The sequence below is a fragment of the Mobula hypostoma genome, chromosome 8 (genome assembly GCF_963921235.1).
Source record: "Mobula hypostoma chromosome 8, sMobHyp1.1, whole genome shotgun sequence".
NCBI classification, from domain to species: Eukaryota; Metazoa; Chordata; class Chondrichthyes; order Myliobatiformes; family Myliobatidae; genus Mobula; species Mobula hypostoma.
Window position 1 is genome coordinate 144695201 of NC_086104.1, and position 27449 is coordinate 144722649.

The 27449-nt window shown below is 47.6% G+C and overlaps 1 protein-coding gene across 5 annotated transcripts in view; it reads left to right on the forward strand.

Annotated features, from left to right (window-relative positions):
- sema4c (sema domain, immunoglobulin domain (Ig), transmembrane domain (TM) and short cytoplasmic domain, (semaphorin) 4C) overlaps positions 1 to 25869 on the forward strand; it is a 139511-nt gene extending 113642 nt beyond the window's left edge. For 4 of the 5 annotated variants that reach the window (XM_063057009.1, XM_063057008.1, XM_063057007.1 and 1 more), the window contains 7 exons: positions 4229 to 4373; positions 5003 to 5225; positions 12761 to 12876; positions 13637 to 13788; positions 17879 to 17949; positions 18872 to 20023; positions 23840 to 25869. In XM_063057009.1, coding sequence (XP_062913079.1) covers positions 4229 to 4373; positions 5003 to 5225; positions 12761 to 12876; positions 13637 to 13788; positions 17879 to 17949; positions 18872 to 19710 — 1546 coding nt within the window. In that variant the 3' untranslated portion in view covers positions 19711 to 20023; positions 23840 to 25869. Of the gene's footprint in view, positions 1 to 4228; positions 4374 to 5002; positions 5226 to 12760; positions 12877 to 13636; positions 13789 to 17878; positions 17950 to 18871; positions 20024 to 22653; positions 22928 to 23839 lie in introns of all 5 variants that reach the window. The other variant, XM_063057006.1, reaches the window with a different exon arrangement.
- Positions 25870 to 27449: the final 1580 nt, after the last annotated feature.

Below are 27449 nucleotides of genomic sequence, written 5' to 3' on the forward strand. Positions count from 1 at the left end.
GCGGCTTTGACCCAAAATGTCGATTGCCCACTACCCTCCACACAGAAGCGGCTTGACTGGCTGAGTTCCCCAGCAGCTCATTATCCAGTCAGATCCACTCCCACACTCCCATGCTCTTTGCCCCAAGTACTGCAAATTATTCCCATTCCAAAGACTTGATTGACTGTTTTCACCCTGATTATAATTACTCTGCGCAAGCGATTTTTTTTTCTCACATCCCCCTTTTATCATCTGTCTTTCACTTTAACTCTGTGGTCACTGAACTCTCTAGCAATATGAGCTGATTCCCAGTGTGCTCTGTCCCTGGCCAAGCTCTGGCGGTCTATTTATTTATTGAGATATGGCGCCGAGCAGGCCTTTCCAGCCCTTCGAGCCACGCCACCCCAGCACCCACCCCCCAACCCCCCCCCAATTTAACCCTTGCCTAATCACGGGACGATTTACAATCACCAATTAACCTCCCAACTGGGAGGTTTGGGGAGAACGTTCAAACTCCTGACTGGCAGCGACGGGAATTGAACCTGGGTCTCCTGTACTGTAAAGCGTTGTGCTAACCACTATGCTACCGTGCCAGCGGTTCCCAAACTTGGGGACGCGGACCCCTTCATGGTATTGGTCCATGACAATAAAAAAGATTGGGAACCCCTGCTGGAGATGACCTTCAGTGTCCTAGCACATTGATCTTTAATAAGCATGCCTTGATGTTTCCTGTGTCACCTCCCTCTCTCCCTCCTCCCCCCAACAAGAGCATAAAAATGCATCTCCAAGCTATTTCTTTTGAACATCCTGTATATTAATTTTCAGTTTGTGTGTGCTTATCAAAAATGATATTACAGCCTAGTGAGAGGGAATGTGTTTGAGACTGGCTTCTAATGGTAGGGATGGGGGAAGTGTATAAGAGTATCATTGATTCTGTCTGCCACTGAATGTAAAAGGACTCGACCAAAAGCATCCTATCTGGAATTTAATGCACATTCCCGGAAAGCAGAGCAGTAAATCAGCACTTTCACAATCGACCTAGCCGTCGTGGATTTGAACTGCTTGTTCCACGGGGAAATCAGTTCTTACATTGGGAGTAATAGCTTGGGGAAAGTTTTGAATAGTGAAGGTTGAAAGGCTTGGTGTAGCCCGAAGCGCACAGGATTACTGGTGATCAGCACCTTCCAGTGAGCCCCAGTGGGAAAGATCCGGGAGGGACCTTCAGACAACATGCACAGCTCTATGCGAGAGAGCCCTGGCGCTGCCAGTGGGACATGAGGAGGGGCTGCTTCCTGTGTATGAAGGGAGATAATGGGAGGCCTGTTCCTATCACCATGTCAGCAGGGGAACAGCATCGTCTAGGCAAGGAACCATGGCTCGGACTCTGTGCCTCTGGGGCCAGGGTTGCTGGCACCGTCTGTTGTGTACAGGTGGAGTATCTCTCACAAACTGCGTTTGTCCAGCAGGAAGTCTCCTGATATAATGTTGTCACACATGACGGGTATAAGACATTGCCTATAAAATGTTCCCTGTCCCAGCAACCATCAGATACATTCTCGCTCACTCTCTTTCGCGTGCTGTTGTTATTCTTGTCCCTCTCACCCCGCTGTCATTCTACCCCCTCTCCCCTCTCCCCTCTCCCCACTCCCCTCTCCCCCACTCCCCTCTCCCCCACTCCCCTCTCCCCCCTCCCCTCTCCCCTCTCTCCCCTTCCCTCTCCCCTCTCTCCCCTCTCTCCCCTCTCTCCCCTCTCTCCCCTCTCTCCCCTCTCTCCCCTCTCTCCCCTCTCTCCCCTCTCTCCCCTCTCTCCCCTCTCTCCCCTCTCCGCCCCTCCCCCCTCCCTCCCCCCTTTTTCTCTCCCTTCCTGCTTCCCCATGTTCCTCTTTTCCCCTCGCTTAAGACAACCCATCCACATCTCACACTCTCTCAATCCCCCACAGCGTGTTCCCTGGAAGATGTCTGCATTCTTGAGGAGGAAGTAGTTTCTCCCCTGAGCTCCTGTAGTTATCAGTCTGAAAGCCGTAGAGTTAATTCTCTCTCGGACTCTGTGCCTCTGGGGCCAGGGTTGCTGGCACCGTCTGTTGTGTGCAGGTGGAGTGTCTCTCACAAACTGCATTTGTCCAGCAGGAAGTCTCCTGATATAATGGCTCCCCGCTTTGTATTTGCTCCCATTTTAACCTGATGGAATTGGCCTTGCCAGGATAATTCACTGACTAAAACCTGAGGCACAGGGTCAGAGTAAAAGACCCTGTGTATCCGCACCTCTTTCCACATATCTCCAAGACTCTTGAGTTCCCCCTATTGCTCAAAGAACAGAGGAAATCAGTTGTGTCAAAGGCTGGGGCGTAGCCGAACAATAGGCAGTTTATCTTCCATAATCTGTGTGATCCTGCCCCCAGGTATAGGAGGAATGGGAAGGCAAGGAATAAAAGAAGATGAAGGGGAGTCAATGGAGGACCAAAAAAAAAATGAGGCTGGAGGAGGAGCTGGGAGATGGAAGATTCTGTCAGTGCAGCGCTGGGGCGTGAAGAGGAGAAGGGAATGGCAAGGCAGGGAGCCTGATGTAGTGGACAAGGAAGTGATGTGAGAGTTGTCTGTGATTGGAGAGAGAAGAGAGATGCGGAGAGAGGCGAGGAGCAGCAGGGGAGAGGAAGGGGGAGGGTGCAGAGAGGGGAAGAAGTGAACGGCTTGACGGTGGGCCCAGAGAGGGGGGAGGCAAATACAGGATTAAAAACAGCAGGTGGGCGCCTTCGGGCAAGGTCCAGAAGTGAGTTTAACAAGAAATAAGTCATCTCGGAACTTTGGAGGAGAATTGAGGAAATTCAGATTCAGAAACCAAATCAAGAGGCCAGCACGTAGTGGCTAGCAAAGCATCTTACAGCACCAACAACCTCGGTTCAATCCTCACCACTCTCTGTAATAATTTGTACATTCTCCCCGGGACCATGGGGGTTTCCTCCAGGTGATCCGGTTTCTTCTCCCACTCCAGAGGCATACGGGTTAGGGTTAGTAAATTGCAGGCAAGCTATTTTGGCACTAGGGGTGTGGTGACTCTCACAGGCCACGCCCAGCACATCCTCGGACTCCAGGTTGTTGAAGCAACCAATGTATGTTTTGATAGGACAAGTAAAACTAACCTCTAATCTTTTGATCTCTATTAAAAATAAAATTACCATGGGATTTGACAATGTACTGAAGACGGAGGCTGAGTTATGACCCTGGCAAGGATTCCCCTCGGTGCAGCCCAATCCCAACTGATAAGTTTTCAGATTAACTGGTATATTTTATCTGCCAGCCTCTCCCACAGCTCAGCTCCACGCTTATGGCCTCTAGATCAAGAGGCTTTTATGCCTCAGCTGTTTCATTAGAACAGGAGATTTGAAGTGAGTGAGGGTGGGACAGGTCTGAGTACAATCGGGTGAATAGGCTCCAGAAATTCGTATTTGGGAACTCGCGCCTGACTTGCAGACAAGTGGCGAGGAGGCACAGGAGTCTGCAGATGCTCCGGTCTGCAGCAACATAGGTGATGCTGGTGGAACTCAGCAGGTCAGGCAGCAGCTGTGGAGGGAAATGGACTGTGGACACTTCAGGTCAAAATCAGGTGAGGTTCCCTTGAAGAGTCTTGATCTGACATTGACTGCCCACTTGCCTCCGTAATGCTGCCTGACCCACTTATTCCCCCCCAGCATCTAACTTTACTTGTCATATACAGATCAAAACAGAAGAGTGAAATGCATCTTTGTTTGCGTCAATGACCAGCACCGTAGAAAGGATTACGTTGGGGCCAGCTTCTGGGACTAATATAGCAAGCCAGAACTCACTGACCCTAACCATAATTGTGCGTGGTTTTTTTTGGAGTTTGAGAGGAAACCAGACCACTTGGCGGGAACTCGCACAGTCACGGGGAGAATGTTCAAATCCCTTACAGAGAGCAACAGCACGTGAACTCAGGGCGCTGTAAAGCATTGCGCTAACCGTGTCTAATTCAAGCCGGGCGCCTGGCCGTACTCCTGCCCCCTTGCCCTTTGCTCCTGCTTGGTCGTAAGGAGGACCCGTGGTTAAGCTCCGTGATGCGATGGTGCTCCAGATCAGCAGACTGGTATTTCTGATCATCAGAACCATCTGTCATTCCCCCAGTGAGGGGGCGACGGGCAGTTCCAGCACCTTGGCACAGAGCCACTGTGCGAGCTTGCCGTGAGAAATGGCTTCCCTGTCTAAATGGCTTCTCTCCCCGTGCATCTGCCCACAGGGCTGACCTGGATGTGTCTGCTGTCTGCCAGTACCGGATAGAAGATATCCAGCGAGCGTTCGATGGGCCCTATAAGGAGTACCGGGAGCAGGCGAAGAAGTGGGGGCGGTACTCCGATAAGGTCCCGAGTCCCCGACCCGGAGCAGTAAGTCACAAAGCTCACAGTTCGAGTTCAAATTTATTGTTGTCATGGGCCTGCGTATACAGGCAGTCAAAGCTGTGAAAATTAGCATTTTGCAGCAGCAGCACAGTACCCTACAAGACAACAGGAACTTCAAAGTTAACACAACCCTAAATTAAAATAAATTATACTTTCCCTTTGCTCCCCTCCACTCCTCAACACATTGTCCCCTCCGTTCCATTCCACACCTCATCTGCCCCTCGGCCACACCCTCCCCCTGCCCCTTGCCCCACCTTCTACACTCCTGCTCTTCACCTCGCCCTCCCTCAGCTCCTGACCACCTTCTTCACCCCCTTGCGTTCAGGCCCTAAGCCTCTCCCACACTCGTGTCTACCCACACACCCTCCACTCCTGATATCCCCTTCCCTTTTTCCTGCCCCCTCCGCACCTCATGTTAACTTGACCCCCTGCTGTTTGGTGTTGAATCCCGCCCTGCCCCCTTAACCACAATTGTCTAATCAGTGGTCCACACTGCGTGGGATCTTCCTGGCCTAGGGTGGGTGGTGGACTCGGGCTCAGCGTTTGGGGTAAGAATGGCCCCCCCCCCAGCTCCTCATGTGTGTGTCTCTCCTCCCCCCTCCTCTCCCTCCCAGTGCATCACCAACAGCCACAGGATGAGCGGTTACAACACCTCCCTCGAGCTGCCCGACAGCACCCTCAACTTCGCCAAGGAGCACCCGCTGATGAATGACCTGGTGCAGCCCGTGGGACAGCAGCCATTACTCATCCAGAAGAACGTCAACTACACGAGGATCGTGGTGGACCAGGTCCTGTCCTGGAATGGGATTCAGTACACCGTCCTGTACATTGGGACAGGTTAGTCTCCCTTTTCGTTGGGGAATGAGGATGTGTGGTGCCGTGTTTGAAAGAATTGGACTTCAGTCTTAAAAGCCAGGCTGAAGTTCCGCTTGGAATAACATCTTCGAGCCGTAAGGTAGACCAGTTTGGAAACAGGCCATTTGGCCCACTAAGCCTATACTGACCATCGAGTACCCATTTACACCTGTCCCATGCTAACCCATTTTATTCTCCTGCCAGCTTCCTCAGATTCTACCACTCTCCCCAGGAGTGGCAAACCTATGGTTCACACAAGAATCTTGTTAGCATGTGGCCTGCAGAGCTGCCAATCGATTCTTTAAACTCCACCTGCAATGGGGCATCATGGTAGTGTGGTGGTTGGCACAACGCAGTCTCCCTGTGTGTGTGTGTTTCCTCCAGGTGCGCCAGTTTGCTCCCACAGTCCGAAGACATAACCCGTGGGTAGGTTAATTGGTCATTGTAAATTGTCCCGTGGCTAGGCTAAGATTAAATTGGAGGGTGGAAGGGCCTATTCCACGCTGAGTCTCAATAAATAAATAAACAGATGCATAGTGATTATCTCTCCTGCCAAATGAAGCAGCGAATGATCTTTTACAACCCAAAAACAGCGAGATGTTTTCGCAAGATATGTCTTGCGCCGCCTTGACGTCAACGAGATGGTTTCAAGAACACGTGTTGTTGGATGATATGTTTAGAAATCCTCACAGACCTGGTGTACTCGTCAGTATTTGGACAGCAAACAGCACATAACAATACTATTTAGGAATGGTGTTATTTTCAATTGTTGGCACGTGGCCAAGTGGTTAAGGCGTCGGTCTAGTGATCTGAAGGTCGCTAGTTCGAGCCTCAGCTGAGGCAGCGTGTTGTGTCCTTGAGCAAGGCACTTAACCACACATTGCTCTGTGACAACACCAGTGCCAAGCTGTATCGGCCCTAGTGCCCTTCCCTTGGACAACGTGGGTGGCGTGGAGAGGGGAGACTTGCAGCATGGGCAACTGCCGGTCCTCCATACAACCTTGCCCAGACCTGCCGCCTGGAAACCTTCCAAGGTGCAAATCCATGGTCTCACGAGAGACCATGGTCTAACGGATGCCTATTTATTTTCAATTGGATTAATATTAATCATTAATATTAATTAATATTAATGCAGGCTTTCTAATATGCTTCATTTATTTCTATCTGTCTCTTATATACTTTAATTCATAGTAAAACAATGAATCGATGTGAATATGCAATGGGGCTCGTCCATTTTCCTCTAAAATGTCCACAGTTATTGTCATTAATTCATTAAGCAGTGAGAGGATATCTTTATTGCCAATTTGGGCAGGTGTTCTCAAAAAGGTTCTCTACCCTGCACTCGGGGCAATTTCCAATGGGTGATTGTGGAAGAATACCCACACGGTCACGGGGAGGAGTTGCAAAGTCCACACAGAGGGCACCGGAGCTCTGGACCGAATCCCGATCATTGGAGTGGTGAGGCATCGGCTCTGCTAACTGGACCACTGTGCTGTCTGCTGAACATTGTGGACAAACGTTGGGCTTGGGCCTCTCCAGTGTGGTTGGATAAAAGGCTGGGGGAGAGAGGAGGCACTGATCCAGCAGGAACTCACCCCCTTCGATCTCTTTAAATGGGTGACAGTGGTTAGCGTAAACGTATTACAGCAGTGTTGCTCACTCAGCTGTAATTAGACAGTGCGGGCTCGTTGGGCCGCAAGTGCCTGTTACAGTGCTGCATCTCTAAACAAATAAAAAAATAATATAAAATAAAAATCTCAACTGGTCAAGCCCTCTCCCTAAATCTAATCTCTTACAAGAGCACAGTACTGGTTCAGAATTCCTGGAGATGCTGATGGGAAAGGATGGTGACTTGAATCAATAGAGCGTGTCTTATGAGGATCAGAGTTTTTCTCTTTGGAACGAAGGAGAAAGAGAAGCAGCTTGATAAAGGCATAAAGGATGATAAGACGCATAGAATCCAGTGGACAGCTGGAGATTTATTCCCCAAATCATAAATGGCTAATACAAGGGGGCATAGCTTTAAGGTGATTGGAGGAAAGTGTAGTGGTGATTCAGAGCTTAGTTTTTTTTTTAAACACAGAGAGCAGTAAGTGCATGGGACACGTTGCCAAGGGTGGTCGTAGAGGCTGATACATTAGGGGATTTTTAAGAAACTTTTAAAGAGGCACGTGGATTTTAGGATGGTGGAAAAACGGAGGGCAATGTAGGAGGGATGGGTGGCGGGGTGGAGATATGTCTCTCCCAAAGGATGTGTAAGGCACTCCTTCCCTCCGCTAGCCTGCGGGTCACCCTTGGGCAAGGTGTAGCACCTGCTTAGCCCCCCAATCAGGGTCACGTGAAGCCGAGGGAGCAGGTGGTGGATGGTCATATGAGCAGCTGGTGCATATCACAAGTCCTGGTTATGCGACTATTGATGCCAGGCAGACCATCTCTGAAGAGTGTTGATAATGGCTGGGCTCACCCGTCTTGTAAAGGCACTGCCCAGAGGCAGGCAATTGCAAAACACTTCTGCAGAAAACTTTGCCAGGAACAATCGTGATCAAAGACCATGATCGCCTATGTCATACGACACGACACGTGATGATGATGTAGGAGGAAAGGTTTAGAGTGATCTTAAGAATAGGATAAAAGGTCAGCACAACACAATGGGCCGAAGGGCCTGTACTGTGCTGTTCTATGTTTTAAGGCTCAAGTTTTCATGGATCATTTGTCCTGATCTTAATTCCCCTTCTGTGCCCGTTCCCCATCTCTGATCTTTTTTTAAAAAAAAATCAGCCTCCACAATCAGCTGGTGTGGAAAATTCTAGAGATTTGCCACCCTCTGTAAGGGAAAAAAAGTATTCTGGCACTCGTTAGTTTTAAACGATCACCCTCTTGTAACTTCATTCTGTCATTCACACTTCTCCCGTGAGTGGAAACATCGACAGTACAGCACAGACCCTTTGGCCCATGACGTATCTGCTGACCGTGGTGTCAACTTAAACTAATCCCGTTTGTCTGCACCAACGATCGAGGACAAATTCCTTTCTCAAGTGCGCCCTGAATGCATGGTATTCCTTGTCAGTGTGAACGGAGATATAACGTTGAAAAGGAAAGACTGGCGGGGAGGAATCAGTGCATAAAGTCCGTATGTCTTCAGGCCCTGCTCCTCGACGTTCCCTCGCTGGGAAACTGTACCCTCTTGAAACTGGGCGGACAGATTTAGTTCAGGAGTGGTACTGATGACAAGCAGACTCGCATTAAGAGTCACATGTGGTTGGGCTATTTTTGGAGAATGTTGCAGACAGATTCAAGCCCTGCAGCCACAGGGAGAACGCATCAACCCACCGCCAGCTTACTTAAACTAGTAAATGTTGGATCCTGATGCTTCTCCAATCTAAAGCTCCTTCAGAAGTCAGGAATGAGGCTTAAAACTTACTGCTTACGATTGTTTTGTTAAGTATTACAAGTGCAAGGAAGCAGAACTGAGAGAACAAAGAAAACCCAGACTAAATTGTAATTGTGGACTTCTTGTAGACTAGAGATTAACCCAAAAAAGACAGGTTCACATGGCATGACTCCTGCTGCAGAAAACTTAAGAAGTTTCTAGGTAAATATGGAAATAACTACACTGTAATTACCAGCAAATTCACTGAATAATTACATGTATGTAGGTGATTATATTAAAAATACAAGCAAGCAGGAAAGTTTAGGTGGAGGGCAGGTAGTTTTGAGGAAGTAGAGAGGCTACAGAAGGACTTCGACAGATTAGGAGAATGGGCAAAGAAGTGGCAGATGGAATACAGTGTCGTATACAGTATATGGTCATGCACTTTGGTAGAAGAAATGAAAGGGTAGACTATTTTCTAAGTGGAGAGAAAATTCAAAAATCTGAGTTGCAAAGCGACTTGGGAGTCCTTGTGCAGGATTCCCTAAAGGTTAATGCAGGGGTTGAATCGGTAGGAAGATAAATGTAATGCCAGAGAACTAGAATATAAAAGCAAGGATGTAATGAAGGGGCTTTATAAGGCACTGGTGAGGCCTCATTTGAGTTATCGTGAGTAGTTTTATAGATAATAGACAGTAGGTGCAGGAGTAGGCCATTCAGCCCTTCGATCCAGCACCGCCATTCGGCCCTTCGAGCCAGCACTGCCATTCACTATGATCGTGGCTGATCATCCACAATCAGTATCTAGTTCCTGCCTTATCCCCATAACCTTTGATTCCGCTATCTTTAAGAGCTCTATCCATCTCTTTCTTGAAAGCATCCAGAGACTTCTGGGGCAGAGCATTCCATACATCCACCACTCTCTGGGTGAAAAAGTTTTTCCTCAACTCCGTTCTAAATGGCCTACCTCTTATTCTTAAACTGTGGCCTCTAGTTCTGGACTCACCCATCAGCGGGAACATGCTTCCTGCCTCCAGCATGTCCAATCCCTTAATAATCTTATATGTTTCAATAGATCCCCTCTCAGCCTTCTAAATTCCAGAGTATACAAGCCCAGTCGCTCCAATCTTTCGACCTGTTTGGGCTCCTTATCTAAGAAAGGATGTGCTGCCATTGGAGAGGGTTCAAAGGAGGTTCACAAAAATGATTCCAGGATTGAAAGGCTTGTCATACTTAATGCAATTCAGAAGAATGAGGTGTGACCTCATTGAAACCTATTAAATAGTGAAAGGCCTCAGTAGAATGGATGTGGAGAGGATGTTTCCTATGGTGGGAGAGTCTAAGATTAAAGAACACAGCCTCAGAATAGAGGGACATACACTTAGAACAGAGATGAAGAGGAATTTCTTTAGCCAGAGAGTGGTGAATCTGGAATTCATTGCCACAGGTGGCTGTAGAGGTCAAGTATTGGGTATATTTAAGACTGAGGTCAATAGATTCTTGATTAGTCAGGGCATGAAGGGACGCGAAAGGAAGGCAGGAGATTGCAGCTGAGAGACAGAATGGATCAGCCATGATGAAATGGCGGAGCAGACTAATTCTGCTGCTGTACCTTATGGAAAATTAAACTACAATAACAATTCTAATGCCCAACTAAGCTAATCTGCTCTGCCTACACAATATCAGTATCCCGCCACCCTTTGCCTATCCAAGAGCCTTCTAAATGCATCTTTCATAGTTGTCTAATCCTTTTTGAATTACCAAAAAGATTCTGTCTGATCTGAATGCACTTGAAAGATACTTGACAACTTTCGTGTACTGTATATACCTCCTTTTGATGTAAGGAATTGTCTTATGGCCACCAGAGCTGTATGAGCACAAACACGAGGAAATCTGCAGCTGCTGGAATTTCAAGCAAGACACAGGCCGGGCGGCATCTATAGATGCTCTACTGAAAAGCCATAAGACAATTCCTTACATCAGAAGGAGGTATATACAGCACCTATAGATGTTGCCTGGCCTGCTGCATTCACCAGCCATTTTTTAGAACTGTATGAGCTTCACTGCCTGTCTTGCTGAGTCCCTCCAGTATGTTATTTAGTTTTTCATTAGTTTTTTATATTTAGAGATACAGCATGGAACAGTCCTCCTGCCCTTTTGATCCACACCACCCAGCAACCTAATCACAGGTCCAATTAACCTGCTAACCGGTATATCTTTGGACTGTGGGAGGAAACCGGGACAACTACTCAAAAAAACAAATAATTGACTAACAACCAATGTGTAAAAGAAGACAAACTGTTCCAGTACGGGGTGGGGAAGAAACAAATAACAATAGTATGTGTAAATTAACTAACTAATTAATTCACTAATACTGAGAACAGGAGTTGTCGAGTGCTTGAAAGCAAGTTCATAGATTGTGGAATTAGTTCAGTGAACTCGATCAGGGTCATGACAGTGGCTGAACCTGGTGGTGTGGGAGCTAAAGCTCCTGCGTCTCCTTCCTGATGACAGTAATGAGAACAGAGTGCGGCCTGAACGTGTCCATGAGGATGGATGGTGCTTCCTTACGACAGCGCTGGATGTTACTTTCAGGCCCTGAGTCTGTAGGCTCCTCTGCTCCTGTAACCTTCCCCTTTTATCTGTTCCTCCAGTTCTGGCTTCATGACTCTCTGAGTTTAAGTCCTCTGCCATTTGGTGATTGCTGCTTTGACTTCAAGCTCCGCAAATGCCTCCATGCACAGTTCCTGCATCTCCCTCTCCTATGAAATGACACTTAAAACTACAAATATGAGAAAATCTGCCGGTGCTGGAATTCCAAAGCAACATGGAGGGTCTCGGACTGAAATGCAGTACATTCTTTTCCATAGACGCTGCCTGGCCTGCTGAGTTCCTCCAGCATTTTGTGTGTGTGTTGCTTAAAACTATCACTTAGACCAAACTGTCGCTTGTCTAAAGTGACAACAGGAAAATGCCAGAAACACAGCTGGTTAGGCAGCGTCTATAGAGAGCGAAGCCTGTGCAAGGATAACACGCAAGCTGGTGAAGCATCCCAGATTGTTTGCTAATCATAATTTTATGTTGATTGGAGGAAAGCAGGGGGGGAATATCAGAAGTAATTTTTTTACACACAGACTGGTAGGTGAATGGAACACACTGCCAGGGATGGTGCTAGAGGCAGATACATTACGGGCATTTAAGAGACTCTTAAGCAGGCACAGATGAAAGAGAAATGGATGTCTGTATAGGAGGCAAGGTTTGGATCAGGGGTTGCCAATCTTTGTTATGTCATGGACCCCTATCATTAACTGAAGGGTCTGTGGATCCCAGGTTGAGAACCCTTGGTTTGAAGTTGGTTAAAGGGCTGGCACAAGATTGTGGGCCAATCGGCCTGCACTGAGCTTTATGAAACAGTTATACTTCAGTTTGATGACCTCATCCCTCCACCATGCTAAATTTAGTATGGCGAACTTCTGGTTGCTGCGTAGATGCAGGTTGCTATTTGACTCTTGTTTTTTTGGGAAGTTAAGCCTGTTTGCCTCCGGTCAGGAAGCGCAAGGACGACTGGAGGCATTTGAAATGTGGTGTTTAAGGGGAATGCAGAAAATTAGATGGGTGATGAAGGTCAGTAATATGGAAGTGTTGAAGAGAGTGAGGAGAGAAAAGGAGTTGCTGAAGAATGTGCAGAACAGGAAGCTGGAATATGCCGGGCACTTGTGAAGAGATGGTGGACTGCAGAAATTGTTATTGGAAGGGATGTCAGAAGGAAAGAGGGAAAGAGGAAGGCAGCGAACCACTTGGTATGATAACGTGAAGCAACGGACTGGGTTGAGTTATGCTGAGGCCAGAAAAAGAACGCGAGATCGAAGAAGATGGAGGTGCATAGCCGCCAACCCTGGATTCGGGACGGCACCCACTGACTGACTGACTGACTGAAGCCTGTTTGATTACATTTCCCTGTTCAGAGGAAAACTGAGATCTCCGAGCCATCTGCTGACCCCACCCACTGAAAGAAAGAGCCTTAACTTGGGCTGAGTGCTGCTGCGGGTGGATTTGTGTCTTGCTTTCCTGGTTGCTCAGTTTGCCGTGGTCCTTTTCATGTGATTACAGTACCGTGTACCTTCCTTCTCCCCCTCCCCACCCCCAGGAGCGGGATGGCTTCAGAAGGCCGTAATGATTGGATCTCAGGCGCACGTCATTGAGGAGGTCCAGCTGTTCGAGGAGGCGCAGCCCGTGGAAAGCTTGGCCATCTCCAAGACAAAGGTAAGTCAGGCCAGTTCCCGCTTATCTGATCATTGAGATGCATCCACCTTGTAAACTGCACACAGCCTCTGAAGCCCAGTGTGCTGAGCCATACCCTCCTTTCGGCCGTGTCACAGTCCGCTGCCTCAGAGTGAAACTGTGCTGTGGCAGATGCCAAACGGGCAAACCTACGGTAGAGTCCTTCAGACCTGTGAAGGGTGGGACTCCTGGTCAACCTGGGCCGGAGAGACAGCCAGAGGTTGCAAGCCCATTTTGATACCACCTACAAACATGGAGGTTTTTGCTGTTGCTTCAAACCATCACGCTGTTGTGTCGAACGTTCGACCTACTCCAAGATCAATCTAACCCTTCCCTCCCACATAGCAACCCCTCCATTTTTCTGCCATCCATGTGCCTATCTAAGAGTCTGTTAAATATTCCTAATGTATCTGCCTCTACCACTGCCCCGGCAGTGTGTTCTACACATTTACCACCCTGTTTTTAAAAAGGTTAACCTTTGACATCTCCCCCTATACTTTCTTCCAGTCACCTTAATAATATATCCTGCTGTAATTCGCCATTTCTGCCCTGGGAAAAAGGCACTGGCTGTCCACTATATCTATGCCTTTTATCATTTTGTAATAAACCTCTATAAAGTTGCCTCTCATCTTCCTTCGCTCCAAAGAGAAAAGTCTGAGCTCGCTCAACCTTTCTGCAGTTCTGGATCCGTTTAGAGTAACGAGTTCTTGACTAACTCTGACAATCCCCTTCCTTCCCGCAGAAACTCCTGTTTGCCGGCTCGCGGAGTCAGGTGATCCAGATCCCTGTCAGTGACTGTCAGAAGTATCAAAGCTGTGCGGACTGCCTGCTGGCCAGGGACCCTCACTGTGCCTGGGCCAACCACGAGTGCTCGGCAATCGACAGCTTGATGAAGTAAGCACTGGGATTCCCACAGCTCCTGAGATTATCCTGGTCCACTTGGCCCAGCATCAGAGGGGGAATGCTATATAAGAACAGCTTTTTACATCAAGGCACATCATGAATATAGGTATCATGAATGTTTAGGAGAAAGCTGATTGATATTTATTTATTGAGGTACAGCACGGAATAGGCCCTTCCAGCCTTACAAGCCACCCAGCAATCCCCCGATTTAACCCCAGCCTAATCACCGGCCGACTTACAATGACCAATTAACCCGGTGGTCCCCAACCTCCAGGCCGCGGACCGATACATTGCCGCGCAGAATGCAGCGGTAGTCGGAACGCACTCAGCACATCTTTAAGAAAAAAGCGGAAGTAAACAAGCTAATTAGGCGCCGCCCGGCACGTAAATGTCGGCCCAGATCCGCCTCTGATCCGGGCGGCACCTAATTAATTAGCTTGTTTATTTCGGCTTTTTTCTTAAAGATGTGCTGGGTGCGTTCCGACTACCACTGCATTCTTCGCGGCAATGTATCGGTCCGCGGCCCGGAGGTTGGGGACCACTGAATTAACCTACCAATTGGTAGGTCTTTGGACTGTGGGAGGAAACCGGAGCACCCGGAGGAAACCCAAGTGGTGACGGGGAGAATGTACAAACTCCTTACAGACAGTGACGGGAATTGAACCCAGGTCACTGGCACTGTAAAGCGGTGTGCTTCGCCCGATTTGGAATTGCACTGTGTGCGATTTATCTTCTCAAGTCAAGATGGGTACAAGTACGGTGAGGAAACATAGCAAACTTGCTTTCAGAAGCATCACAAGTGTATAGGCACAGACAACATACAGAATGTCAATGCTCTATAATTAAACAAAATTATACTGCGTGGTGGAAATAAAGACTGCGAAAGCAAGACGTTAGTGCAAAAAATATACAATTAAAGGCAAGGCCATGGCTGTGTGCCCAAGGTTCAAAGTTCAGAGTAAATTTATTATCAAAGTACATGTATGTCACCATATGCTATTTGAGATTTGTTTTCTTGCGGGCATTCACACTAGAACAGTGGAGTACAATTGATTCAGTGAAAAACTACATAAACACTGACAAACAACCGATATACAAAAGAAGACAAACTCTGCAAATAAATAACACTGACAATGATTTGTAGAATCCCCCTATAACGTATGCATACATCACCATATACTGCCTTTTCTTGCTGGCATTCACAGGAAAGTAAAGAAATACAATATAGTTTATGAAAAATTATACCTAACTAAGACTGACAAAAATTTAATGTGCAAAATCATGCCAATAATAATTTTTTTTAAAAATGAGTAAATAATACTGAGAGCATGAGGCGGTCCATGGTGTTGTGATGTTGAGCTGGGGTTAGGGTTGTGCTGGTCGTTTCAAGCTGCTGATGGCTGTAGGAAAGTATCTGTACCTGAACCTGGTGGTGTGGGATTTTAGCCTCTGGTTTATGCACTTTGACCTGTGCTGCTTCAGTGTATTCACATGAGGAAAATTGCAAACTTGATCTTTCATTTCTATCTCTTGCAAGTGACTTTGTTCTGCTGTCCAGCTTTTTGGGAGAGGGAGCAAACCTCAGGAAGGTCCCTGCCACCAATCGCGTGGATTTAGCATTAAGAAGCTGAGCTAAAATAGTTGCTGCGCATGGGTTGGAGATGTTCCTTGAACTTTCTAGTCTGCACAGTGGTTGGGCAGCAATTTTTAAATTGCCTTTCATGGGTTAGTGTTTACTGCATATGGGCTTTGGGGAAGAAAAGCTAAGGTGGTGCCTCCTCACAGTCAAATAGCCTACGTGCGTGATAAGTGGCCACAACTGAAAAGCAAGGACAGACTCCTGACCTCACAATTTACGTCGTTATGATCTTGTCTGTCTACTTACTGCCCGTTACTTCATGGGTACTTAGGGCAATGAAGGTGATGTGATATTCAGGGATTTATTCATCAGTAGTTTACTCCTGAGCTGTGTGCATTGAGCAAAGGATGTCCTTTATTGAGTTTGCAGTCAGCTACTATCCAAAGAGGTGGCTTCCTTTTAGGAAGAGAGCAGCTTTTGAATTCTGGGTAATCTCCCAATAATTGGTCATCCCCAGGGACTGGGGCTTTGTGTTTGCAAAAGGAAGCAGTGCATGCAGAAGTCAAGTTGTTCAAAGGGTCAGACCTGTGTTCTAATCTGTACTGCTTCGCGTTGGCCAGAAGCCATGAGAGGAGAAGGTGGGGAGGAAGAGGGAGTTGTCTATATAACTGCTGTGTAACCTCCTCTACATCGGTGAGAGCCGACAAAGATTGGGAATTGCTTTATCGAGCACGTTTGCTCTGTCTGTTACGAAAGTCAGGATCACCTGGTGGCCACCCATTTCAATTCTACTCCCGATTCCCGTCCATGGCCTCCTTTACTGGCACGATAAGGCCAAACTTGGGTTAGACGAGCAACACCTCATAATCGGCTTGGCTAGCCTCCAACCTGATGGCATGAAATTTGATTTCTCTAACTTCTGATGATTGCTCCCTCCTCCCTCCTCCTCACTTTCTATTTCCTAGTCAAAGAGTCGTTCTGAGAGATTGCGCAAACATGTAACCCATTTCCATTCAATCGGCTGACCTCCACACTTGTATAACCAAGTCTGACAGATTAGAAGAACATAGGTGGTGAACACCAACGGCTCAGCAGGTAGTGCTGCTCCCTCACAGCCCCAAACATCTGGGACCTGACCTTGAGGATTAGCTGTGTTCTTCCCGTGACTGGATGAATTTCCACCAGGTGTCCCAATTTCCTTCCACATCTGAAAGACGGGTTAAGTAGCCGTAGGAAAGTTGGCGCAAACTTTTGGTGGTAAATGTATGGCGTCATAGAGAGATATAGTATGAAAACAGACCCTTCTGCCCAACAAGTCTGTGCTAACCACCAACAGCCCATTCACACTAAGCCATCATTAATACTCCAGAGGTACCTTTATCTTTCTGCCATTTTGTCACACGTCTTTCAAACTCATTAAATAACATCCCTGCTCTTCCTTCTTGAATGTACTTCCTCGTGTTTATCTGTGTTGAATCTCATTTGCCTATTCTTTACTAATTCCCTCAATGTGTTCTTTAAGGTTGTTATAGCCGGGGGTGTGAATGGGGACAAGCTCCCACTGCCTATTAAGTACTCCCAGTGGTGTGTGCCTTAATAGCCTGTGACAATCAAGTCTAGCTCCTGGCCTTCATGCGTGGCTTAGCTACTAAGCACAGCAGAACTGTTTTTACTGACAGGAGAAAGGGCAAAGGCCGGTTCCTGGTGCCTTAAAACCAGTCGCTTCAGGCAGATGGGGCTCATCAGCTGCGGTTGTCAGCTCATCTAGGAGAAGTAAAGCTCTGATCTCAAACCTGCGCTGCCTTGTGGCTATACCCACTCATGTGGAATGCTTCGGGAGAAAACCCAGGGGAAATATCTGGAGCTGATTTCCCCAAGGCATTCCTATGTTAACTACAACGCTGACTGGCAACTCCTGCGATGTTGCTGGTGCCAGATTATATCGGTCTCTGCCGTTCCTTTGGGTTCTTCAGTTGTGTGGAGGGGGCGAGCTTCCTGCATAGGCAACAGCTTGCCCTCCATAATGTGCTGCCTGGGCTTGCATATAAGACCATAAGATATAGGAGCAGAAATAGGCCATTTGGCCCATCGAGTCTGCTCCACCATTCAAACATGGGCTGATCCAATTCTTCCAGTCATATGTAGAGAGTTAGGACTCAACGTCCATGGTCGATCCTGACCAACAGAAGGCTAAGTACAAAAAGAAATTCATCTTGAGAACCTCCTGCGATCTGATTACTTGTGTAAAATGGGGCTGCCCTTGAAATGTTGTGTTGAGCACGGTTAGCCAATCATGACCAAAAGCGGTCATCAGCACAAAACATCAACTCATTTCTCTGTCCACATAAACATTTCGAGCAATTACTGTTTTTAATTCTGATTTCCATCGACCATGGTATTTTAGGAATGCGTACATTAAAGAGAGGGGCTCGGTATCTCTTGGGGTTCTTTGCCTCTATTTGTCAAAGTTAACCTCGAGCCAATCTTCTTTTGTTTCCTTAGAAATGCTGTGGTGTATCAGGACATAGAATCTGCCAATGTTGATTTGTGCCAAAGGATGGAGCCTACCAAAGGTAACTGGTGTTGGAAAGGAAAGGGTGTTGTTTCATGATGTTCGCGTGTACTGGGAGCCTGCAGGCTGGTCAGGAGCAGGCAAACTCTTGCTCAGTGTGGCAGCTGGTATTCGGTACCCACCCCCACTGCTGTAGTCACCACTGGCATCACAAAGGACACACCTGCCCTGGCTCGTGTATTGGCATCCACGGACACACCTGCTGAGAATAGGTGGCTGGTGACTTGGACGGAGTTCAATAACTCTGTGCTCGAAAACCACACTGACATCTGGGTTTGTGTGTGTTTGTGAACGAGGGAGAGAGGATTAGACAGTTCTCCTCCTCCACTCCATTGCCATATAATATCTCGTCAATTGGCTAATATTTACATTAAAATTGTTCAACCACCGTTCAAACACTCCTGCCTTTTTAAAATAAGGTGTTTCAGATTGACTTCCTCTCCATCTGCCCTCCAACCCATCTCCCTCCGGAGATTACAGCCCAAAGTCGTGGCTGACTGTGTAGTGCGACACCAAGATGCTCTACTGTTGGAGATGTGGCCTGAGCGAGTCGGGCCGGGGGGCCTGATTCCCCTGCTGTGTACCGCTGTGACTGATGCCAAGTAATTGGGTGTTTGTACGGCAGAGACTGATGATTCGGGATTGGTAAGGGGCTAATGAGGGTTGCAGGGAGAAGGTGAAGAATGTGATTGGGGGGAAAAAATCAGGCAAGTTTGAATTGCAGAATAGACTCGATGGGCCACTTACTGAATCAGACATCAGAAATCAATAGATCAGAAGATCTCCAGACTCTAGGGAGTGTAGATGATAGGGTCAGACCAAACTCTAGAGCTGCCTTATTGATTGACAAAGCAGTCTCGTTTGTCTCCTCCTTTTGTTTTCTGCTTGAGGTTGATAATCCTCTGTCTCTACATCTCTCTCAGGAGACTCGAGGTCCAAGACCGTCACTGTGGTCGCAGGCACTGACATCCTCATGCCTTGTTTGTTGTTGTCCAACATGGCTGAGCCCAGGTGGCTGTTTGAGGGCCAGGACCTCACCAAGGTTTCCAGCAGAGGCTACGAGATCCAGTCCAAGGCCCTGCAGATACTGGGCGTGGGCTCAGAACACGGCGGCAGCTACTCGTGTTACTCAGAGGAGAAGCACGGGCGAGTCCTGATGGGGAACTACTCGTTGGTCGTGTTCTCCAGTCAAGCCATGGCCTTGGAGAGCCGCTCAGCGGGCTTCAACCTCGGCTTGGTCTGGCTGGCCGTCCTGATCCTGGGTGCCTTGATCCTGGCCTGTCTGCTGGGGACGGTCATCTACCTGAACCGCAAGCTGAAGGAGCAGCTGGAGAAGAAGGCCGAAGCAAGGGAAGCTTCGGGCTCCCGGGCCACCGAGCTCATCCTGCCCAAGGAGCTGCCCCGGGGCACCACTTTCATCCCCAGCCAGACCTCCAGCTCGGACGAGAAGCTGTGGGAGGCACCCTCCTACTACTACTCCGACGGCTCCCTGAAGATCGTGCCGGGGCACGCCGTCTGCCAGAACGGGGGCTCGCCGTCGCACAACGGCGCGGCCAACGGAATCCCCGGCCAGCCCCTGCCCACCGCCGTTCAGTCCCCTACCCGCCTCAACTTGGCCAACATCCGCGGCGCCAACACCAACGGCTACATCCGGCTGCAGCTGGGCGAGGAAGGGGTCGACCCCTTCTCCGAGGAGCTGAGGAAGAAGCTGAGGCAGCGGCAGATGTTGCCCGACGCCAACCCCGAGGAGTCTTCGGTATGACCAGAGGGCGGGGCCCCTTCTCAGCACCCAGCTACCTCAAGTTCCCTGTAAATAGCAGTGAGGAACCCAACACTGAAACCTTGTACATAATTCACGAGGGACGACATTTAAACGCTTGAGTCCCGAACAAAAACTAACTCCAAAAGACATACACAGCTAAGTCACCACAGGCTATATCTGTGCACTCCCATTCACTCTTACTGTGGCTGAACTTTATCCATACTGTGAACACGCAGAGAGAGACTCGCAGGCTGACGCACGCTTTCCCTTCGTTCCGCAGCTGCTCTGGATGGACCTGCTGCCTGGTGGTCAGGTAAGCGCGGATTACCGCGAGGGCCCTCTCGTTTTGAACGGGACGGGCGGGTTGGGGAAGAAGACCTTTTTGACCCGCTGGGCTTCGTAAGCCGAGGCACTGAGTGTGGACGCGGGAATGTCATTACGAAGCTGTCGTTAAAGGTGACGGCGGGGCTTCATTTGGAGAGTTGTGCTCTGTTTTGGCCACTCTGCTGTAGGAAAGATGCCATTATGCTGGGAATATTGCAGAGAAGGTTTATGCAGACTTGAGGGGACTGATTGATAGAGACAGCTGAGCGGGTAGGGGAGTGAAGGGTGATCTTGTTGGGGAACATAAAATCATGAGGGGCGTAGATAGTGTGAATGCACACGGTCTTTGTTTTACCAGGGTTGGGGGAGTCTACAATTAGAGGTCATAGGGTGAGAAGGGAGAGATAAGGGAAACTTTCTCATCCAGAGGGTGATCAATACTGTATGTGGAATGAACTACCGGAGGAAGTGGTTGAGACAGGTACATTAACAACATTTAAAAGGAGCTTGGCCAGATATGTGGGTGGAAAAGCTTTAGAGCAGGGGTTCCCAACTTTTTTCGTGCTATGGACCACTGTGGCACGGTAGTGAAGTGATTAGCACAACGCTTCACAGTACCTGCGACCTGGGTTCAATTCTCACAGCTGCCTGTAAGGACTTTGTACTTTCCACTCCGTGACCGGTTTCCTCCCACAGTCCAAAGAAATACCGGTTGGTAGGTTAATTGGTTATTGTAAATTGTCCTATGATTGTCACACAGAGAGTGGTGGGTGCGTGGAATGAACTGCCCGCGACAGTGGTAGAAACGGATACAATAGACTCTTATTATAAGAGACGCCCCTTATGATTTTATAAGAGACTATTAGGTAGGGTAACTCTAGGCAGTTTCTGTTTGGCCCACAATGTTCTGCCAGCCTTTTAACCTACTCCATGATTAGCCTAACCCTTCCATGCTACACAGCCAGTGCTCTCCATTTTTCTTTCATCTGTGTGCCTACCTGAGAGTTTCTTAAATTTCCTTAATGTATCTTAAACACAAAACACTCTGCAGAAAATAATTAATTTCACTTCTCCTTGCCGTCAAGTCCCAAGTGCAGGCTGGAGTGTAATCGAGGGCTTGGGTATTGGCTTGGTTGTAGCATCCTTTGAGGGGTGGAGTTTGCCACTTGCCCCACCCATCCAGACCTGCTGTGATACAAGGATCAGCCAATTAGATTGTGGTGACCTTTTATCTCAAAGGAATTTTCCAGCTTTGATGTACTAGATCCGTACAGCATGGAAATGGGCCCTGAGGCCTAACCTGTGCTCACCATGCTGTCAAAATGAGCTGCTCCCATTTTGCGCGCCTTCGGCCCAAATCTCTCTCAACCATTATGTCTCCATAATGTTGCAATTATACCTGCCTTGACTTCTCATGTCAGCTTGTTGAATACACCCACCAACCTCTGAGTGAAAAGATTTCCCTTCAATTCCATCTTAAATCTTTCACCTCTGGCTTTAATTCTTTGCTCTTGGCCTCTCCTCCACTGGGGAAGTGAAAACACACATGGACCCACAGGCCTTGATTCTCTTAATCTCAAAAAATCTCTGTCAAATACACTCAGCAGCTGAGCTTCCACAAACTCTGGTTCAGAGAATTCCAACAATTCAGCACTCTGGAAAGATATTTCACTGCATCAGAGTCAGCCCCTTATTCTGAGATGGACCTCTGACTAGACACTGGTGCCAATGGAAACATCAATTCTGAAGTTCCTGTCATTCTCTGTAAGAAATTTCTATGTTTCAGTGGGATTTTATTTTCCTTTGTTCTGAAGGATGAGGGCTAGCAGCCTAATCTCTCCATCCCAGGAATCAACCTGATGAGCTCTCTGTCTGTTCTCCCTACAGCACAAATATATATCAAGGGTAGCGGTTAGTGTGACGCCTTTCGTCACTGGCTGTAAGATCGTGGTTCATTTCCCACCACGGGCTGTTTAGGAGTTTTTACGTTCCGTGTCACTGGACGTTTCAATGTACATGTGACAAAGCTAATCTTTATCCATTCTTGGGTTGATCAGTAAGAGGAAAGAAGATTCCAGATGCAGTCTCGCCAGGGCACTGTATTATTGGATTAAGGCATCCCTACTCTGCCTTCATACCTTACTTGCCTTTCTGTTTCTTTGTCCCATAACGATGATCTCCCATTTTCCCGGCGTTTATATTCCATCTGCCCCGTCCCTACCCAGTTACAAAACTGCTTCGTGTCTCTCAGAAAGTCTCACTACTTCTCACAGGTCACACAGCGACATGGCTTACTGTGTGATCAGAAAGTGTAGAACTATCACCTTAGTCCCTTCATCCAGACCATTGTGGACAGCTGAAGGCCTAGCTGTGTTCACTCTGGTCATAGTCTCCCTTGTGGGTGGCGTAGTGTGCTACTGCCTCCCAGCTGTGTTCAGTCCTCACCTCCACTGCTGTCTGCGTGGAGTTTTCCGGTGTCCATGTGGGCTTTCTCCAGGTTTCCTCCCGCATCCCAAAGATAGTGGTTTTTAATATCTTTATTATATTAATAAGTAATCATTAATTTGGGTGGTGGAGTGGAGATGCATCTCTACCAAAGGTGCTCCTTTCTTCTGTTAGTTTGCAGGTATCCCCCACCCCTCCCACAGACCAGAGTCATGCAAAGCCACGGGAGCAGGTGGTGGATGGTCGTATGAGCAGCCGGTGCAGATCACAAGTCCTGGTTATGCGACCACTGGCGCCAGGCAGACAATCTCCGAAATCTTGTAAAGACACTGCCCAGAAGAAGGCAGTGGCAAACCACTTCTGTAGATATCTTTGCCAGGAACAATCATGGTCATGGAAAGATATCATACGACACGGCACATAACGAACGAATCATTAATTGATTACTGTAAGTTATCCCTAGCATGGAAGTGAGTGGGAAGGATGGTGGGGAATCAATGAGAATGTGAAAGAGGTTGCATAGAAATTACGTGAGCAGAATGGGATTGTTTTGTGAGATAGCGTAGACAATAATGGCCTCATTGGCCTCCACCTTTATTGTAGAAAAATTATTTCCTTCTCTCTGTTTTTGTTCAGCAAGCCCACTGACTATTTCCCTTAGGGCATTGGTCAAACCACTTTTGGGGTATTGTGAACAATTTTGGGCCCCATATAATGTATAAGAAAGGATGTGCTGGCATTGGATAAAATCCAAAGGAAGTTTACAAGAACGATCCTGGGAATGAAAGGGTTAACATACGAGGAGCCCCTGGTCCCGTACTCACTGGAGTTTAGGAGAATGATGGAGGATCTCATTGAAACCTGCTGAATACTGAAAGGCCTTTGATAGACTGGATGTGGACAGGATGCTTCTAATTGTGGACAGTTCAGGACCAGAGGGCATAGCCTCAAAATAGGACAGCCTTAGAACAGAAATGAGGAATTTCTTTGAGCCAGAGGGTGGGGAATTCATTGCCACAGACGGCGTTGGAGGCCAATTCATTGGGTGTATTTAAAGCGGAGGTGGCGGGACTCTTGATTGGTCAGGATGTCGAAGGCCACAGGGAGAAGGCACGACAATGGGGTTGAGAGAGGGAATAAACCGGACACAATGGAATGGCAGAGCAGACTCGATGGTTCAAACTCTCTAACTCTGCTGCTATATCTCATGGTCTAAGTGCTGGGGCTGGAACATTATGTAGTGCTGAGTTTGGGTATCAGAGCAACTGAAGAAACGTAGCTTCAGATAGGATGCTGTGGTGTGTGTCTGTTCTGTTTCCTCTCCCTCTCGGAACTAACCCTGCTTTCCGATCCTTTCCAGCGTGATCTGCCAGTGGACAAGAGGTTACTGCAGTGACCCCACCGAGAACTCCCCGTTGCCGTGCCACGTTGGGCAGAGTCGCCAGGATGTCCTCTGGTATGACAACAAGAGAGACTGGGGCAGACGACACTGGGGGGCAGTGTCTCATCGGAACGGAGGCCATCTCCCTCTGCGCAGAATGGGATCATTGAACAGGAGTTGAATGTGTGGCCAAGTCTGGATGGAATGACCTTGCACTTCTTACAGTCCTGCTGGTAAAGAAAATAGTGAAGAAGTCAGTGTGGTTCAAATAACATTGGTCGCCATAAAATCGGGCAGCAGACCGAGAAATTGGATGCTTTCTATATAAATCATTGGACATTCAGAGAGTGAATGGCTGGACAGGTCTCTACCAGGGGTTATGGAGCCCTTGTAAAGAATTACCCTGCCATGTGGTTGGTGGGAGTTGGTTTGAAAACAGCATTAAAGGTGGCCCCCAGTGCCCATGTTCAGTGGACTGGGGCATGTGCTGTGAACATTCAAGGAACGTCGAACTTGTTAGTTGCTGTTGTAATCTACACTCAGTGGCTACTTTATTAAGTACAGGAATGGAACCTGGTGTGGTCCTCTGCTGCTGTATCCCGTCCACTTCGAGGTTCAACCTGTTTTGCTTTAGGAGGTGCCCTTCTGCACACCACTGTTGTAATGTGCAGTTATTTGAGTTACTTTCACCTTCCTGTCAGCTTGAACCAGTCATTTTCTGCTGATCTCTCTCATTAATACAGTGTTTCTGTCCACCAAACTGCCACTCACTGGATGCCTCTGTGGTATCTTTTTAATGCACCATTCACTGTTAGCCTTGGAGACTGTTGTGTGTGAAAATCCCAGGAGATCAGGTTCTGAGATACTCAAACCACCCCATCTGGCACCAGCAATCATTCCATGGTCAAAGTCACTTAGATCACATTTCTGATGTTTTGTCTGAACAACAACAGCCTCTTGACCATGTCTGCATGCTTTTGTGCATTGAGTTGCTGCCTTATGATTGGCTCTCTGGATATTTGCATTAACGAGTGGGTGTACCTAACGTAGTGGCCACTGAGTGTATTTAACAAGACAAGGATATGTCAGTGCTGTGTGGAGTAATGTGACAAAATGATCTGCACTGTTTGTTGTAGTCATTTGGAGAATTGTGAGGATAGCTGATAATTTTTAAAGAGACTGTGGGGATTGGCTCAGTATCTGCACATCCCAATCACAATCCAGCCGTGGGAGTGTGCCTGACCCCTCTTTTGTCTTGTTTAAAAATGTTTTAGTTGTACATAATGATTGTGAAGGTGCGGAGAAGAGGTTAAAGGAGTGAGATCGTCCTATGAGGATGAGAGAAACTGGGGATTAAGTATGTGTAATATAAAGGAAGAGAATGTGGGCTACACTCAAAGTAAGACAGTGTCGACAGAGAGAGAGAAAAATGAGGAACGTTTCAGTTCAGTCAGAATTAGTGTGGTGTGGAGGTGAGGTTTTAGGAGGATCGGAGAGAAGGCGATTATTTCCTGAGGTCTTGCCCCGATTCCGCTAAGGGAGGGGGGGTATTTCTCACCTATTTGAATGAATCGTGGGGGAACAGGAGAGAAGGGTGTGCCGATGACTTGGAAGCAATTGGCAATGAGCGGGAAACGGCAGCAAAGAGGGGGGGGTCGTCCAGCTAGACGCTCTGCAGAGAGGTGGCAGCCTTCAGAGTCACACAAAGCAGCAAAGCTCACACTGACCGGGCCCTGTTGGCCTTGTGTTGGTGTGAGGAGGGGCGACAGAGAAACAAACTCCACGATCAGTACAAAGTAGCACATCCTGCTGTTGCGTGTGCCCAGTGCTGTGGATCTGTGTGTGTGACATGGTTGTGTCCAATGTACTTGAATCAATCTGCAGGTGATACACTACTTTCTAATGTAACTTATTGAGTTCAGCATGTAATTTAAAAAATGTACAGCCTCTCTGGAAAAATATTTATGAAAGTATTTTTATATCAATTTAAAGGATTAAAATTTAGTAAGGCACCAGCAGTTTGTTTTTATTTCTTTGTCATCTGATATTGCTGCTGAATGGGGTCTGCTTTCGGATGAACTTTAAATGGCGCGAGAGTTCACAAGACTTAAAAGGCTCTATGTTTCATGTGTACGTCAAAACATTTCAGGTACATTTAGAATCAAGGAATGTATAAATTATGCAACCTTGAGATTTGCTTGCTTGCAGGTAGCCGCAAAGCAAGAAACCGGAAAGAACCCAATTAAAAAACGAATAAAAGACCAGCACCTGATGTGCAAGAGAAAGGAAAAAAAATACAAGTCATGCAGACAGTTGTGAAATATGTTGGTTTGTGTCAAATCAGGGCAACCCACAAATGACGTCATGTTTCTGGTGCCAACTCTAACCCGTATGCCTTTGGACTGTGGGAGGAAACCAGAGCATCTGGAGGAAACACACTTAGTCACGGGGAGAACGTACAAAACTTCATTACAGACAGCAGTGGGAATCGAACCTCGATCTCACAGCTTGGTGATGTAAAGCGTTGTGCTAACCACTACGCTACCATGCTGCCCAGGAACATTACAGCACGGGAACACACTATTTGGCCCCCAATGTTGTGCCAAACCAGCTAAGAAATAAATCAAAAAACCCCAAACGTTAAATCCTCTTACTTAATAGTGAGGAGGCATACATAGCTTCATTGTCCATTCACAAATCTGATGGTGGAGGGGAAAAAGCTGTTCCTAAAATATACTTGGAATTGTCACTTCTGTGATTATATAAACCTGAATTTAACTTTGTCATAGAGTGTAACACAAAGACCATAAGACAAAGGAGCAGAATTAAGCTATTTGGACCATTGAGTATGCTTTGCTCATCATGACTGAGTTGTACTTCTCAACGTTATTCTCCTGCCTTTTCCCCGCAACTTTTACACCATTGCTAATCAAGAACCTGTCAACCCCCACCTTAAATACAGAACATAGAAGAGTACAGCACAGGAACAGGCTAGTTGGCCCACAGTGTTGTGCTGAACCAGCTAAAAAGCAAATGAAAAACACCCAAACACTAATCCCTTCGACCTACACACTCCATATCCCTCCATCTTCCTTACATCCATGTGCCTAAATGTCTTTTAAAAGCCTCCAATGTATTAGCCTCTACCACCGTACCAGGCAGCGCATTCCAGGCATCCACCACTCTGAGTAAAAACACTTGCCCCTCATAGCCCCTTTGAACCTACCCTCTCTCACCTTCAATGCATGCCTTCCGGTATTAGACATTTCTATCATGAGAAAAATATACTCCCTGTCAACCCCATCTTTGCCTCTCATAATCTTATAAACCTCTATCAGATCTCCCCTTGGCCTCCGCCACTCCAAAGAAAACAACCCAAGTTCACTTAAATCCACTTTGGACGTTACAGCACCAAAGGAGAGACACGAGAGACTGCAAGTGCTGGAATCTGGAGTAACAAGCTGTTAAAGGAACTCGGTGGTTTGAGCAGCATCTGTGGGGGGGGTGGAACTGCGTCAGGGTTTCTAATGGTCCTGATGCAGGGTCTCGACCTGAAACATTGACAATTCTCCCTCCCACCCACAGAAGC